The sequence below is a fragment of the Telopea speciosissima genome, chromosome 3 (genome assembly GCF_018873765.1).
Source record: "Telopea speciosissima isolate NSW1024214 ecotype Mountain lineage chromosome 3, Tspe_v1, whole genome shotgun sequence".
Lineage (NCBI taxonomy): Eukaryota > Viridiplantae > Streptophyta > Magnoliopsida > Proteales > Proteaceae > Telopea > Telopea speciosissima.
Window position 1 is genome coordinate 35,916,905 of NC_057918.1, and position 12,919 is coordinate 35,929,823.

At 41.8% G+C, this 12,919-nt stretch overlaps 1 protein-coding gene across 1 annotated transcript; it reads left to right on the forward strand.

Annotated features, from left to right (window-relative positions):
- Positions 1–11,248: 11,248 nt before the first annotated feature.
- Positions 11,249–12,342, forward strand: LOC122654748 (DNL-type zinc finger protein). The gene is made up of 2 exons (XM_043848984.1): positions 11,249–11,360; positions 11,804–12,342. The coding sequence occupies exons 1-2, from the start codon at positions 11,285–11,287 to the stop codon at positions 12,292–12,294; spliced, it is 567 nt and encodes a 188-aa protein (XP_043704919.1). The 5' UTR covers positions 11,249–11,284; the 3' UTR covers positions 12,295–12,342.
- The last annotated feature ends 577 nt before the right edge of the window (positions 12,343–12,919 follow it).

Here is a 12,919-nt window from a genome sequence, read left to right on the forward strand (position 1 = left end):
CAAGACCAAGGGGATTCTTAGTGCAGTATGTACTAAGATTTGAATTTCAGACCACAAACAACAGAGCAGAATATGAAACCCTAATTGCAGGTCTGAGTCTGGCCAAGAGTTTGGTAGTAGGGAACATCACCGTGCATAGCGACTCCCAATTGGTGGTCAATCAAGTCAATGGAGAGTATGAGGCGAAGGAACCACGCATAGCATAATACCTGGGTAAGGTGCACAACTTAATTAATGAGTTTGCCAGGTTTCAAATATTACAGGTACCTCAAGCACAGAATGCCTCAGTTGACGTGCTTTCTAGACTAGCCACCTTGAAATTTTAAGACATGGGCAGAACCGTATACATTGACATGATCGGTATGCCAAGTACAGAAGAAATCGAGGACGTACTACCTATTGAGGTTAAACCTTGCTGGATGGATTCCCTAATAGCATATCTCCAAAGGGACTCACTCCAAATAGACAAGGAAGAAGCCAAAAAGATAAGGATGAGAGCAGCACAGTACATGATGATTGGGGGAGTGCTTTACAAGAAGGCGTATGTCATGCCCTACCTGAAATGTCTCAGGCCATCTAAAGCAGAATACGTTCAATGGGAAATTCACACAGGCATTTGCTGACAACACTTGGGGGGCATAGCACTCGCCCACAAAGTCATCAGGCAGGGATACTTTTGGCCATATCTACTCAAGGAAGCAAAGAGTTTTGTGTGCAAATGCCTCAAGTGCCAAACGTTTGCACCAATCACGCGTCAGCCGGCCATGGAGCTCACTTCAATCTCAAGCCCATTACCTTTTGTACAGTGGCGCATGGATATCCTAGGTCCTTTCCCAAAGGCATCAGGAGGTAGGCAATTCGTGGTTGTGGCCGTGGACTACTTTACTAAATGGATAGAGGCAGAAGCTTTGGCAATAATTTCAGCTGCGAAAGTGTGGAGATTCTTCCTCCACTCTATCATATATAGATATGGAATTCCAAGAACTCTCATCATTGACAACAGAAAGCAATTTGAGCAAAAGTTCAAGGAACTCAGTGATCAGTATGAAATTCAGTTGCAAAAGACCTTGGTAGCGCACCCACAATCCAATGGCCTGGTAGAAGCCATGAATAAAATCCTACTGGACGGAATAAAAAAGAAGTTGGAGACAGCCAAAGGAATATGGGCAGTGGAATTGCCCAACATTTTGTGGGCGTATTGAACAACAACAAGAATTGCAACAGGTGAAACACCCTTCATGCTGGCATATGGAATCGAGGCTGTAATCCCCGCGGAGATAGGGTAAACGTCAATGAGGGTACAATTATACAATCCAGAAGCTAATGATGAGGAATTAAGAGCGAATTTAGACCTGTTAGAGGAAATCCAAGAAACAGCTCGGGTAAAGAACGTTGCTCACCAATAGCGAATGAAACACCATTATAACTCGAAGTTGAAGCTCAGGAAATTTCACCGAGGAGAATTGGTGCTTCGCAAGGTAGAAGCCTCTGACCCGAGATCCATGGGAGAGCTAGCGCCCAATTGGAAAGGACCATACAGAATCTCCAAACAAGTGGCGCCAAGAGCTTTTCATTTAGAGACTTTAGAGGGAGCACCCATACCACGGTCTTGGAATATAGAAAATTTGCGAAAATTCTATCAATGAGGTCAGTTCCCATTTGTTTTGAATCAAAATAGAAATTGTTTCAAAGTTTCATGTGGCTATGACCAATAAAGATGTCAATGCTTATTCAGTAAATTATAGCAATGGTTTATTCTTGCAATTAAACTTTGGAATCATTCTTCTAAGCAAATTTCATATGTTATTACTAATGATGTACCAAAAATTCAATGGTCATCCGACCATAATGGTAAGTTGCACCATAGGGGCGTTTCCCCAATGAAGATCATGGTCATCCGACCATAATGGTAAGTTGCACCATAGGGGCGTTTCCCCAGTGAAGATCATGGTCATTCGACTATAATGGTGAGTTGCACCATAGGGACGTCTCCCCAATGAAGACAATGGTCATCCGAGCACAATGATGAATTACACCACAACAACAAAAGGATTCAATTTATTACTATGGAGCGAAAGACCGAGCATAGAAAACGAAGCCCAACAAAAAGAACCAGAGCAGAAATAAATCGAAAATAATAAAGTTCTTTATTGACACTTCAAATGTTGGTACAAATACATGTGATTGTTACAAACATCAAACAGTATTACAAATACAAAGGTTAAACTGTGCTCGATTTTAGTTGGATTCTTTTCCTGGAGGATGAAAGCCGGACAAGATTGAAATGCTCCTAACCCACAAGCCCGATGTGCCTTATCTTGATCTTCTCGAGAAGAGCGTTAAGGCATGAATGAACCAGGGGACAAGAAATATGAAACAGGTGTAGCCATAATAAGAACATCGGGTAGAGTATGATTAACCCCGACATTCATGATATAATACGACCTGTCCCAAAGCGACCCCGAGAAGCCAAGAGGGGACTACTTTGCTAAATGGGAATCACCATCAGGGCGTCTTGAAGCTCCTCCAAAGCCCAAATGGCCTCCATTACCGGTCTCCTAAATCTACCACAGACGAGGAGATTAAAGACGACGAGCGTGGCACCAGTTTAGGTTCTCCAGCGCACTGCTTGTACAAAACCACCACACCTCGAACTCAGAAAAGGTTAGGGACGGCAAAAAACAGCCCCCTCAAGACTCTCATTCTCTTTGCAATAGCATAACCCCACCAAGTATTGGCAAGGGCACACCACGCAGAAAGAAAGCCCAAAAGCCTGGAAACCCAAAGGGCACTATGTGTCGATTGAGAATCGAAGCTGTAAGGGCCAATGTCGATTGAAGATTGGAGCCGAAAACAATACCATCTACAGAAGGGTCAGCCTTCAAAAACATACATCTTGTATAGCCATAAAGGGAACGGCAACCAAAACATCAGAGAAAAATAAAGGCTTCGACAGAACTACAAGAAGAACATCCACTGAGAGGACTCATGGCTTCGCTATGAATAGCAGAAGTGCAAACCAGAGGCACTACTTAAAGGCAAACCGACGGTTCAAGTCAAGAGAAGAATATCAAAAGGCAACCACCAAAACTAAAAGGAATAACTACCGAGGCCAAGTGGCCAAACCTCATTACACCTATACCTTTCAAAAATTGGGAAAGGGTCCAACTACGGAGGCAACGATTCGGCTCCAACTTAAGTTCCATTAATGGCATAGTAAACGAAGCATTAAGTACGACATAGGCAATAAATGTTTTACTTTGGGAGTTACAGACAAAATCCCTTGGAAAAAGATCTTCGTCATAAAGGCAATTCTTGCCAAAAGGAAGGGCGAGTGTTACAAAAAAAATAGAACGGAATTGTTCATCAAGACAGAGAAACTAAGCAGTATGAGTCAGACAAATACCGAGCAAGATGATGATTCCATAAATAAAATGTGACAACTATTGCTGCCCAAGGTACAATGAATTGTCTTTGAATACACACACATAGGGCATGGAGGATTAGGGGGCAAAGGTCCTGGAACATTCTGAGGAGGAGGAAAGAACGGTATCGAGAGGGAAGATGGATCTAACACCACCTCCCGTACAGGAATCCGAGGATTAAAGCCCAACTTAATCTTCCCCCATTTGAAATGGGGGGCAGCTTCCCTTATCTTATCGTACAAACGTTGGGCACCTTCTAGTGCCTTATCTTCGCTGAAGCACTGGAAGGCTGCCGACTTCACAACGTGCTCTATAGTAAGGTTGGCAGCAACATACTTCTCGACCCATAGATAGTCAGGAACGTTATCTACAATATCCCAAGCAAACTCCAGTCTTTCTAGTAAATCTTTCTCCCAACTTTTGAGGGACTTGTAGTAATTTAGTTCACTTTCAAGATGGAATAGTGCTTTCGTAGGACAGCATTTGCATTCGCATACGCTGATATCTGGGCTTATAAATCCTTTTCTTGCTTGGCGGCATCAGACATGGGAAGATTATCCTATAGATAAGATACAAAGGTTATGGTCGAGTAATGCCAAATCAAAGAAATTAACTCGGGATAAGAAATAAGGAAAGCGATGAAAAGGTAATCATTCTTCATTAAAGGCCCTAGAGGCAAGTTACATTTTTTCAGCAGACAAAAAACAAAAAGAGAAAAAAAAAATCAGAAAAAGGAGGAGAGCTAAACTAGGGAAGCGTCCTTGGGATCCTGAGCATTCAGAGCAGGGATTACCCACTCTGCAGGCACCAATGAAGGATTCTCCACTCCCAGCTCAGTACTCTACTCGGTGACCTGATCGGGAATCCTCGCAACTGTCTCAGCTTGCTCGGGAACAATGGTCTCAGTCTCCACAACACCTGCCAAAGAAGTCGACCCCCCGACCTCAATATTAACCATAGGAGGAATCACAGAAGAAGGATGCGATCGGGGAATCTCCAGTTGACCCCTAGACAAGGTGGGGACATAAGCACCTAATTCTAGCCAAGTAACCATGTACTGCACCTTGGATATGCTACCAAAATTGAAGTCAGGCTGCTTTTCCTTCACCTGCTCCCAAATGGAGTGAGACACTTTTAGATAAACCTTTGAGGCCATCTTCAGGTGCTCCTTAGTATTAGCCTCCGAGAGAGATAATCCTCCACAGCCTTGGCACAGGGATCCTCAAGTTAGGACTTCAGACTGGCAATCTCCTTCTTCTGATCCTTGATCAGCTGCTCCTTGTCGTGCAGCTTTTCCTTAATCTTCTCATAAGAAGAAGAAAGAGTCTTCACCCATTTCTCCGCCGCCGCAAGCTTCGCATTTGCCTCAGTACGAGCCTTCTCCGCAGCCTTCTTCCCCACTGTCAGATCCTTCACCTCAGTATCCAAGAAGTGAATCCGAGCATTGCTTTCATGATTAGTTTTTTCAACTCCCGGCACTCTTTCTCCCGCTCACTGTACACAGAGGCAATCTTTCTCTTATGCTCCACCAACCCGAAAGCAAAAGCCAAAGCCTGGAACAAGATAAAAATTAGCAAAGACCACCTGAAACCCGAGTTTCATGGAAAGACAAGAGTATCACCTCATAAACCTGTGCGAGGGTAGATCTCTCTAGGGTGTCATCATCCATATTCGAGAGCAAGTCCTGGTCAACTGGAGGAACATAGTGCAAGGCCAGATGCTCGGCAGTCCGTGTGTCGCCAATCACTTTCTGGTAGGTACGAACCAACCATTTAGGGACTAACACATCTACGTTCATCTTCTCCTTCCCCTTGCTCTTCTTTGCAATTTTTTAGGACGGAGGATCCTTGAAGACTACAAGAGAACTCTCCTCCCACATTGAATGCTCGGAGGAAGAAGATGTCTTCTTCTTGTTGGACTACTGCTCCTAAATTTTAAGGCCCTGGGAAGACGGAGGAGGTAGATTCTTGGACTCTTTCTTTTCAGAACAGTATCCTCGACCATCTGAAGATTCTCAGTCTCCATGAAACTGGTGAGGGAATCTAAAGCAAACTCCACTGCAACAAACATGAAAAGGAAGGTTAATGCAGCGTAAAGGTCCACGGGAAGAAGACAGGAAGAGGCAAATTCTAGAGATGCTTACCCCTCTCCATATCATTCATGTCCAGAGTGTCAATAGCATCCACTTTCACACACTTCTGGTCGGTCACCATCTTTTCCAGAGTAGACAAGTCAGCAGGTTCAAGGTAAGGGGTTCTATTCCGAGCAAAGGTGTCTGGGTAACCCCACACGTTAGGACACTTAGGCCCCTTGTATGAAGCCTAAAAGAATCTCTATTTCCAGCCATGAATGGTCGACAGGATCTTGCCCATGATAGGAACGTCATGCTGATGAAAATAATACCACACCGGGTGACCTCTGTTTGAGTTCAGGGTGAAGCACCTAATAAACAGAGCGGGACAGGGATGTCTACCTAACTGAGAACATGTAACAATGAAGGCTCCTACACACCTCTAGCAGTTGGGGACCAGTTGGCTAGGGGCAACCCTGTAATGCCTAAGGAGAAAAGTGATAAAGGTAGGAAAGGGATAACGGAGCCCCATCTTAAAAGCATCTAAGATGAGACCGACCTCGTTGGGTTGCGCATGGTTCAACCTATCCTCGGGAGAGGGGACCCTGAGGTCAACAGACTCTAGGATCGAGTAAACATCTCGGATCTCCACCAGGTTATATTCTGTCAGTATGGAGGAGATCTCATCCAACCCTTTCCCGATGGTGGGATCGAACTGGGGTTGGCGAACGCGATAACCCCTTTTTGCCGATGATTTCTTAGAGCCACGACTGGAAGTGCTGGCAGAAGCACTAGATGAACTTCGAGGAATCAAAATGGAAACCCTAGAAGCTACAGCACCCTCCATGGATGATAGGGGAGGAACCCTTCGGTTTCCTCTTGGAATCTCTCCATGAACCAACTTCTCGCCCTCTTCTAACAAAGAGCCCACCTCTTGGTTGGACTCAGGAACCGAAGTTTTCTTAGATTTTCCCATCTCTTAGAATGAACAGAACAGCAAAGCAAATAAAGAGAAAGAGAAAGGGAGAAACTTACTTGAGCAAGAAGGGATGCGATTGAAGAAAAGAAGAGGCATTGAGCGAGATGACTTCAGGAACTTAAGAGGTTTTTTAGCGAAAAAACTTGTAGAAGATGAAGAAGGAATGACAGGGGAAGTTAGAACGCTTTATACTCTTGGGGGCAGAAGAATAAAGCTTCCAAATCCAACCATTCGTTTTACTGGAATGGCAAGATGAAGAAGAAGAAAAGACAAATTTTGAGGATGAGAAAAACTACATCTACAAGAAAAACACCGGAAAAGCAAGAAAGCTTAAATCTAAACTTTATGACATCCCATCAAGTTTTTCTCAAAAGGCGTGAAAATTGAAAGATATTTCGCACCCACGTGCAAACATCGGCGAGTAGCGGCACGATTATAAAAGACCTATGGAGGGCAATGTCATCTAAAGAAGAAATATGATCCAAAGGACAAAACGATTTGTTCACAACCTGCACACGCCATCGAACATATAAATCGAGCTGCATTCGCGTCTGCACGGGATACCTAAGAAATATCCACCCCATACCTCACTTCAGCTAAGGGGAGTAGGGGGCAAATGATACACCACTTTTTATGCATCCAATCTCTACCTTGCACGTGGCCTCCCTTGGGCTACAAGCAAACCGGTTCTCAAACCAAAACTCAAAAAGCCACGCTCAAGACAGTTATACCGGCCAAGACACATCAGCAAAGACAGTTGTGAACTTCCAAGTGGGCATACGCTGATAATCGTAATTCACGTGCCACATATGGAAAAGCCCCAAGATTTGATGAGGGAATCCCGGTTCTATAAATGTTTCCTAATCCGAGCATGCGGGGACCACTTTACCAGAATGGAAAGGTCCTCTGGCAGAACAGAGAGATGAAATAGGAAAGGGATGGGACTCGAATTTGTATAAATAAGAGCCCTAGTACTCATGTAAAGGGGAATTCATTCATTCATTCATTCATCAATAAAGAAATCAAGAAACTTAGTTGAGTTATCTTCGTTTTTCCCTAATGCATCCCTAGCCCAAGGCTAGCTTGAAAGTTGCATTGCCTGAGGGCCTTCCTTCGGCAAGATTCTTTGTGCAATAGCCCTGATTGACCTGTCTCATGTGAATTAGTTTGTTTCATACTCAATTGACCATTAGATTTTTCTTTGGGTTAAAAAACTTACCCTAATTTTAAAATTTTAAATACTTTTATTCAATAGATAATTAGCAAAAAATGTAGCTCAATCTTAAAATTTTAAGTACTTTTGTTCAATAGATAATTAGCCTTTTTTATTTGGTAAACCAATAGATAATTAGATACTAAATAAAAATTACAAAATGTAATCCATAAATTGTAAAACATAACCTAACACCAAGCCGAGTTGGGCTTAGCCTAAGGCCTCAACCTTGGCCCAGTCCGACCCTAACCCTGGGCCTGAAAATTTCAACCCTAACTTGCCCTCAAGGTTGAAAAATCCAGCCCAGGCCCTATTCGGGCTCAGGACGAGCCAGGGTGGGCTCAGGCCGATAGGGCCAAACTTACACCCCTAGTATGATTTATAAATCACAAGAATGACCAAATTTCCCAGCAAGATCGGAACTCCCTTTCAATCCCACAAAGGTTCATAGCAGATCGGTATTTTCCATATTAAACACCCTTCAATTCAGAACATTTTCCAGCTAGGAGACCAATGTTGTAGTATAATTTGAGGAAACTTTCTCCATTGGGACCTCCCCAGAGATTCACTTTCCATTATCCCACAAAGATTTAACTTCCTTATTGGAGGTGTCTACCTTAACTAGACTTTCACCACTATCATTCTCAAGGTCTAAATATATGGCTAATGACACAAATATTGATCGAATTCACTATTGGCTAGTCTGTTGCACTATTGTTATACCAGTTCCTAACGTTGTTGCTAAAGAAGCTGACTTAGCCTTTAGAGAGTCCCCACCCCCCACCCCTGGAGTCGCCTCCGGTCTTCTCTTGTGTCTCGTATACTATCCTTGCAGGCAAACGTGGTGCCACATCAAAGCAGGTCCAGTTTTTACAGCAACAATATGGGTTTAAAAGTGGGACTTCATTGTTAACAGAGATGGATTGATATCCTTGTTGATTTTTGATTTCTTGTTCCTCATGCAACCAAGATGTCCATGTGTTAATCAAATTCATTATATGAAATGTTATTAACAAACCAATTTCTTTCATACCAAATGATGTACATAATGATTGCCCCGGCCCATAGATAAGAATGACTTGACACCTTTTAAAGGGAGACTAGGATTGGCAAGAATGTCACAAATTAAGTCTTTAAAAGAGTTTGTCCGAAGTAACTCTGTTCTAAGGCCCAAGTGATTCGCTAACCGATTTCTCTAGAGTAAGGTTCTTCAAATTTATTGCATACAACACATAAAGTATTAATTGGCATAATAAATTAGAGAAAATTACAAGATTAGACAAGATTGGGTTTTCCTTAATTTTATTAATCAATCCTTTGTTAGAAGCCAGTTATGACTTATGACAACATTTTCATAAGAAAGATTTTAAATTTGGGTGAATATTAACTTTTAAGGTAATAATCTTTCAATTTTATCAAAAGCTGGAAAGATGTTCTGTTTGGAAAGAAAACAAGTTATTGTCTTGGTATTTAAGTACCCTGATTTTGAGAGTGGACAAAATGATTTATCTTTGCAAACGGTTGAAGCGAATCTTTATTTTGATTATATGATCAATATTTTGAGGAGCAAAAAGAGAAGTCAAGAGAGGCAAATTCCAATTCCTAGAAGGATCTTCGTGTAGTTGGGATTTTGAAACCTTGTACTGTTGGGATCCAAGGATCTTCCCAAATCAAGACATCAGTTTCAATTCTGTTTGACTCTTTTTCTGGTTGCTCAAACAATCGGTTAACCATAGAATCGGTCTGCAATTGGTAACAATAATGGAAAGCGTGGGTGTGCTAACTCAATATGGAAGAAGTTCGCACTTCTAACTTCTATCAGGCTATGAAGATTACCCTCTTGCCTTGATTGCTCCAAGGACTTTAAATTAAAGACCAAATTGCAATATGTCAAGAAAGGAATAATCACGGAACAATTGATATTGAAATGAGAAATCGAGAACTTCTATTGATCTTAATTTGGGGGTATACACAGAGGACATACCATTATTACAAGTAATCAAAGAAGAACTTGACAGAGGGAGAGAGAAACTGATCGCAAAGATCAGGAGGGAGAAGATTACACTAAAAATAAATAAAATGCAAGTAAAATAAAAGATAAATTTAAATTGCAGGTTTGTTGATTGATGTAGAGATCCCTTCTTCCTCTGTAATTCTATCTTTTATACTTTCGAGGATGGAACCTCCATGAATGGTTTCTAACTGTGTCTCCCTTTGACAGTTGTGGAACGGTTTGAACACCATGTTCTCTTGAAGTAGCTCCTGGTTTGGAGGTAGCGTTCAACATGGGCAGATTGCAGTTGCAACCGTTTTATCATCCATGTTTTCTCTTCGCAAGGGATTTTGCCTTGCTAATCAATCCCTTGTAGCCTAAAGTTAATCAACCTTTCATTATCGGTCAGTCGGTAATTTTAGGGTGTAAACAAATTTCAATCCTTCAACAAATCATTTGTTGGAAGAGCGGCCTAACACTTATTATTCCTCTCCAAAATTTTGGGCATATATTTGAGGTTTGGGCACGTAGAAAACTTGAGTTGTTGAAGTATTTTGCCTTGAAGATTTTAGCCCAAAGGGCAAAAGGTTTAGTCAGTAGAGTCCAACTGCTATCATATAAGCATTCCAATTCATTAAACATAGAGGTGTAGATCTTACCTGAACGGAGTGGAAACACAGCGAAAGGGATGATCGAACACGGCTTGCAATTACGAGCAGTTCACGATCTCTACAGGCTTCTCTACGTAAAAGAACTCCACACCACAAAACCCTAGGCTAGGATGAAATCCCAAGAAGAACACAGAACTTGAAGGAGAGGGAGAGAACAACTTCTCAAAGATATGTCTCATATATTTAGGGTTTTAACCCTATGGGCTCACCAAACCCTTGTTTTTGTTTTTTGTTTAATGAAAGGTCATCAAGGATCACATCAAACCCTCTCAACTGAGGAGTAAGCCAGAACTCACGACAATGATGTAGGGATTCCAGAAGGCTCAGGACTTTGATCTCCAATTGCGAGAGATATGAAGTTTGAGCAAGGAAATATTACTTTTTGTTCCTCATGCAAAGAATCAACCATGGCCGTGGCATTTAGTTCCTCTTCTTTTTTATGTTTCAGATGATGATTAGGACTAATTCCCCAAACTTGAACCATGTTGTATCCTCTTCGTTTTATTATTAATATAATATTTTCTCTTGTGCATAAAAAAAAAAGGAAAAAAATTCTCTGTCCAGGAATGTGGCCTACGCCAGCACTCCCATGAGTCTATCTCTCTCCTCCCCATGTGAAAAGACACCTTTGCCTCCTTATTTTAAGTAGGAGAGAGATAGACGCATAGGAATGCTAGTGTAGGCCACACTCCCGTACAAAAAATTGCTTCCCCAAAACAAATTTGTAGAAGTTTTAAGGAGCGGGTTTTAGGATGGATGGGTAAAATAAGAAATTTATACAGTTCGATTGCCCTAGTTGCTGGGCACAGCCGCTCAGGGGATGTATAGGGGTATGAAAAATTGAAACCCATGACCCAATTTTAATTAAACCTAGGTACAGAGAATCCCGTTTATCATTTCTGTGCTGAACCAAGATCCAAGCATCGACTTTCATGGCGACTCGGCTGCTACGAAGGCGAATCTTCACCATCTTTAGCCAAAAACAATCTCGCATACCTCTCCTCAAGGGTAACTCTCTCTCTCTCTCTCTCTCTCTCTCTCTCTTTCCCGTTCTGTGTGTGCGTTAAATTTCAGTTCTTTATTCGAAACCCTACGAGACATAATAGCGAACCCTAATTCAGAAGAAATATGCAAAAGATTTCAAGTCCATTCAATAATGAAGAAATATATCAGTTGGGTTCCAAAAAAATTTCGAGATGTTGAACCCTTGATAGAAAATCCGTGAGAACCTTTTCTCTTGAAAGATTGATTAGCCACAACAAAGTTTCATATTTGTCCGAGAACCTAGCAAACCAGATGCTACGCAAGCTTTCTAACTATGCTTTCAGCTCGAGTCCAAGGTGGTAGGAGTTCTCCTTATTGCCTTCGACTTTGCTTGGTTCAGTCACTTCTTTTGTTACTCTGAATCAATCTTCCCCATGAATGTTGATGTATCAAGCGGATACTTGCAGGATCCTCATTGCATCATCTTCCCTCAACAACCGTTCTGCTGAACGATGGCACACATTCACAGGTGATGTTGGATAGAAGAAGAAGAATCCACACAGAGACAGAGCTTACCATTAGAGCAAACGAAGATGAGGAAACCCACGAACCCCGTTCAGACAATTGTGATACTGATAGTTCTTCTGTGAAGTACACAGCCTTATCTAACCTGAAAGCATCGAAGCGACACGACCTAGCCATGATATTTACCTGCAAGGTCTGTGAAACCAGGTCAGTAAAGACGGTTTGTCGAGAATCATATGAGAAGGGTGTGGTGCTGGCGCGTTGCGGTGGGTGTAACAATCTACACCTGATTGCAGACCGGCTTGGGTGGTTCGGAGAACCAGGAAGCATTGAGGACCTGTTGGCTGCTCGTGGGGAAGAAGTGAAGAAAGGCTCTATTGATACTCTTAATCTAACTCTTGAAGATTTGGCTGGAACCAGTTCTACTGGGTAGATTATGAGATTCTATCTGCAACAACATTGTAATTGTTTGTTGTTGATTTTTACGAGCTGCTAACGCCGACCTTTATTGTTCAAAATCCCCTCCCCCCCCCCCAATAAAGGTCAGCCATAGCTTAAAATAGGTTAAAAGATTTGATTTAACACGTTTCTTTCAACTCTAGAGTTTTTTACGTTGGACCAACCTAATATGGGAGGGATAGGTTTAAAAAACATATTTTAACACATTCTTTAGAGTTTTTATAACGTATCGATATCGGCATTTAAATCCATGTAAATTTTTCTGCTTCTCAATATCATAATTGTTTTAAACCAAAATAGTTCAGGCTATGATTTTAAATCAATGGCCAATCCAATTGGTTTGCTATCAATGCAGAAATTGTGACATCTTTTGCAACCACTGCAACTAGGGTTTCAAAAATCAGGATCGGCCTCTTATCAATTCCTCACCGATCCTGAGTCCTGACTGATTCCTAAGTTGCAGCCAAAAGGTTTTTCATAGCAATTTGCTCCACACAAAAGGAGAAAGAAAAGGAACACAATAAGATTAACCTAAACAGTGCCCAAATAAGTTTTTCACTATCTACAGTATCTAGTAAAGGAAAAATTCCCATCTGTTC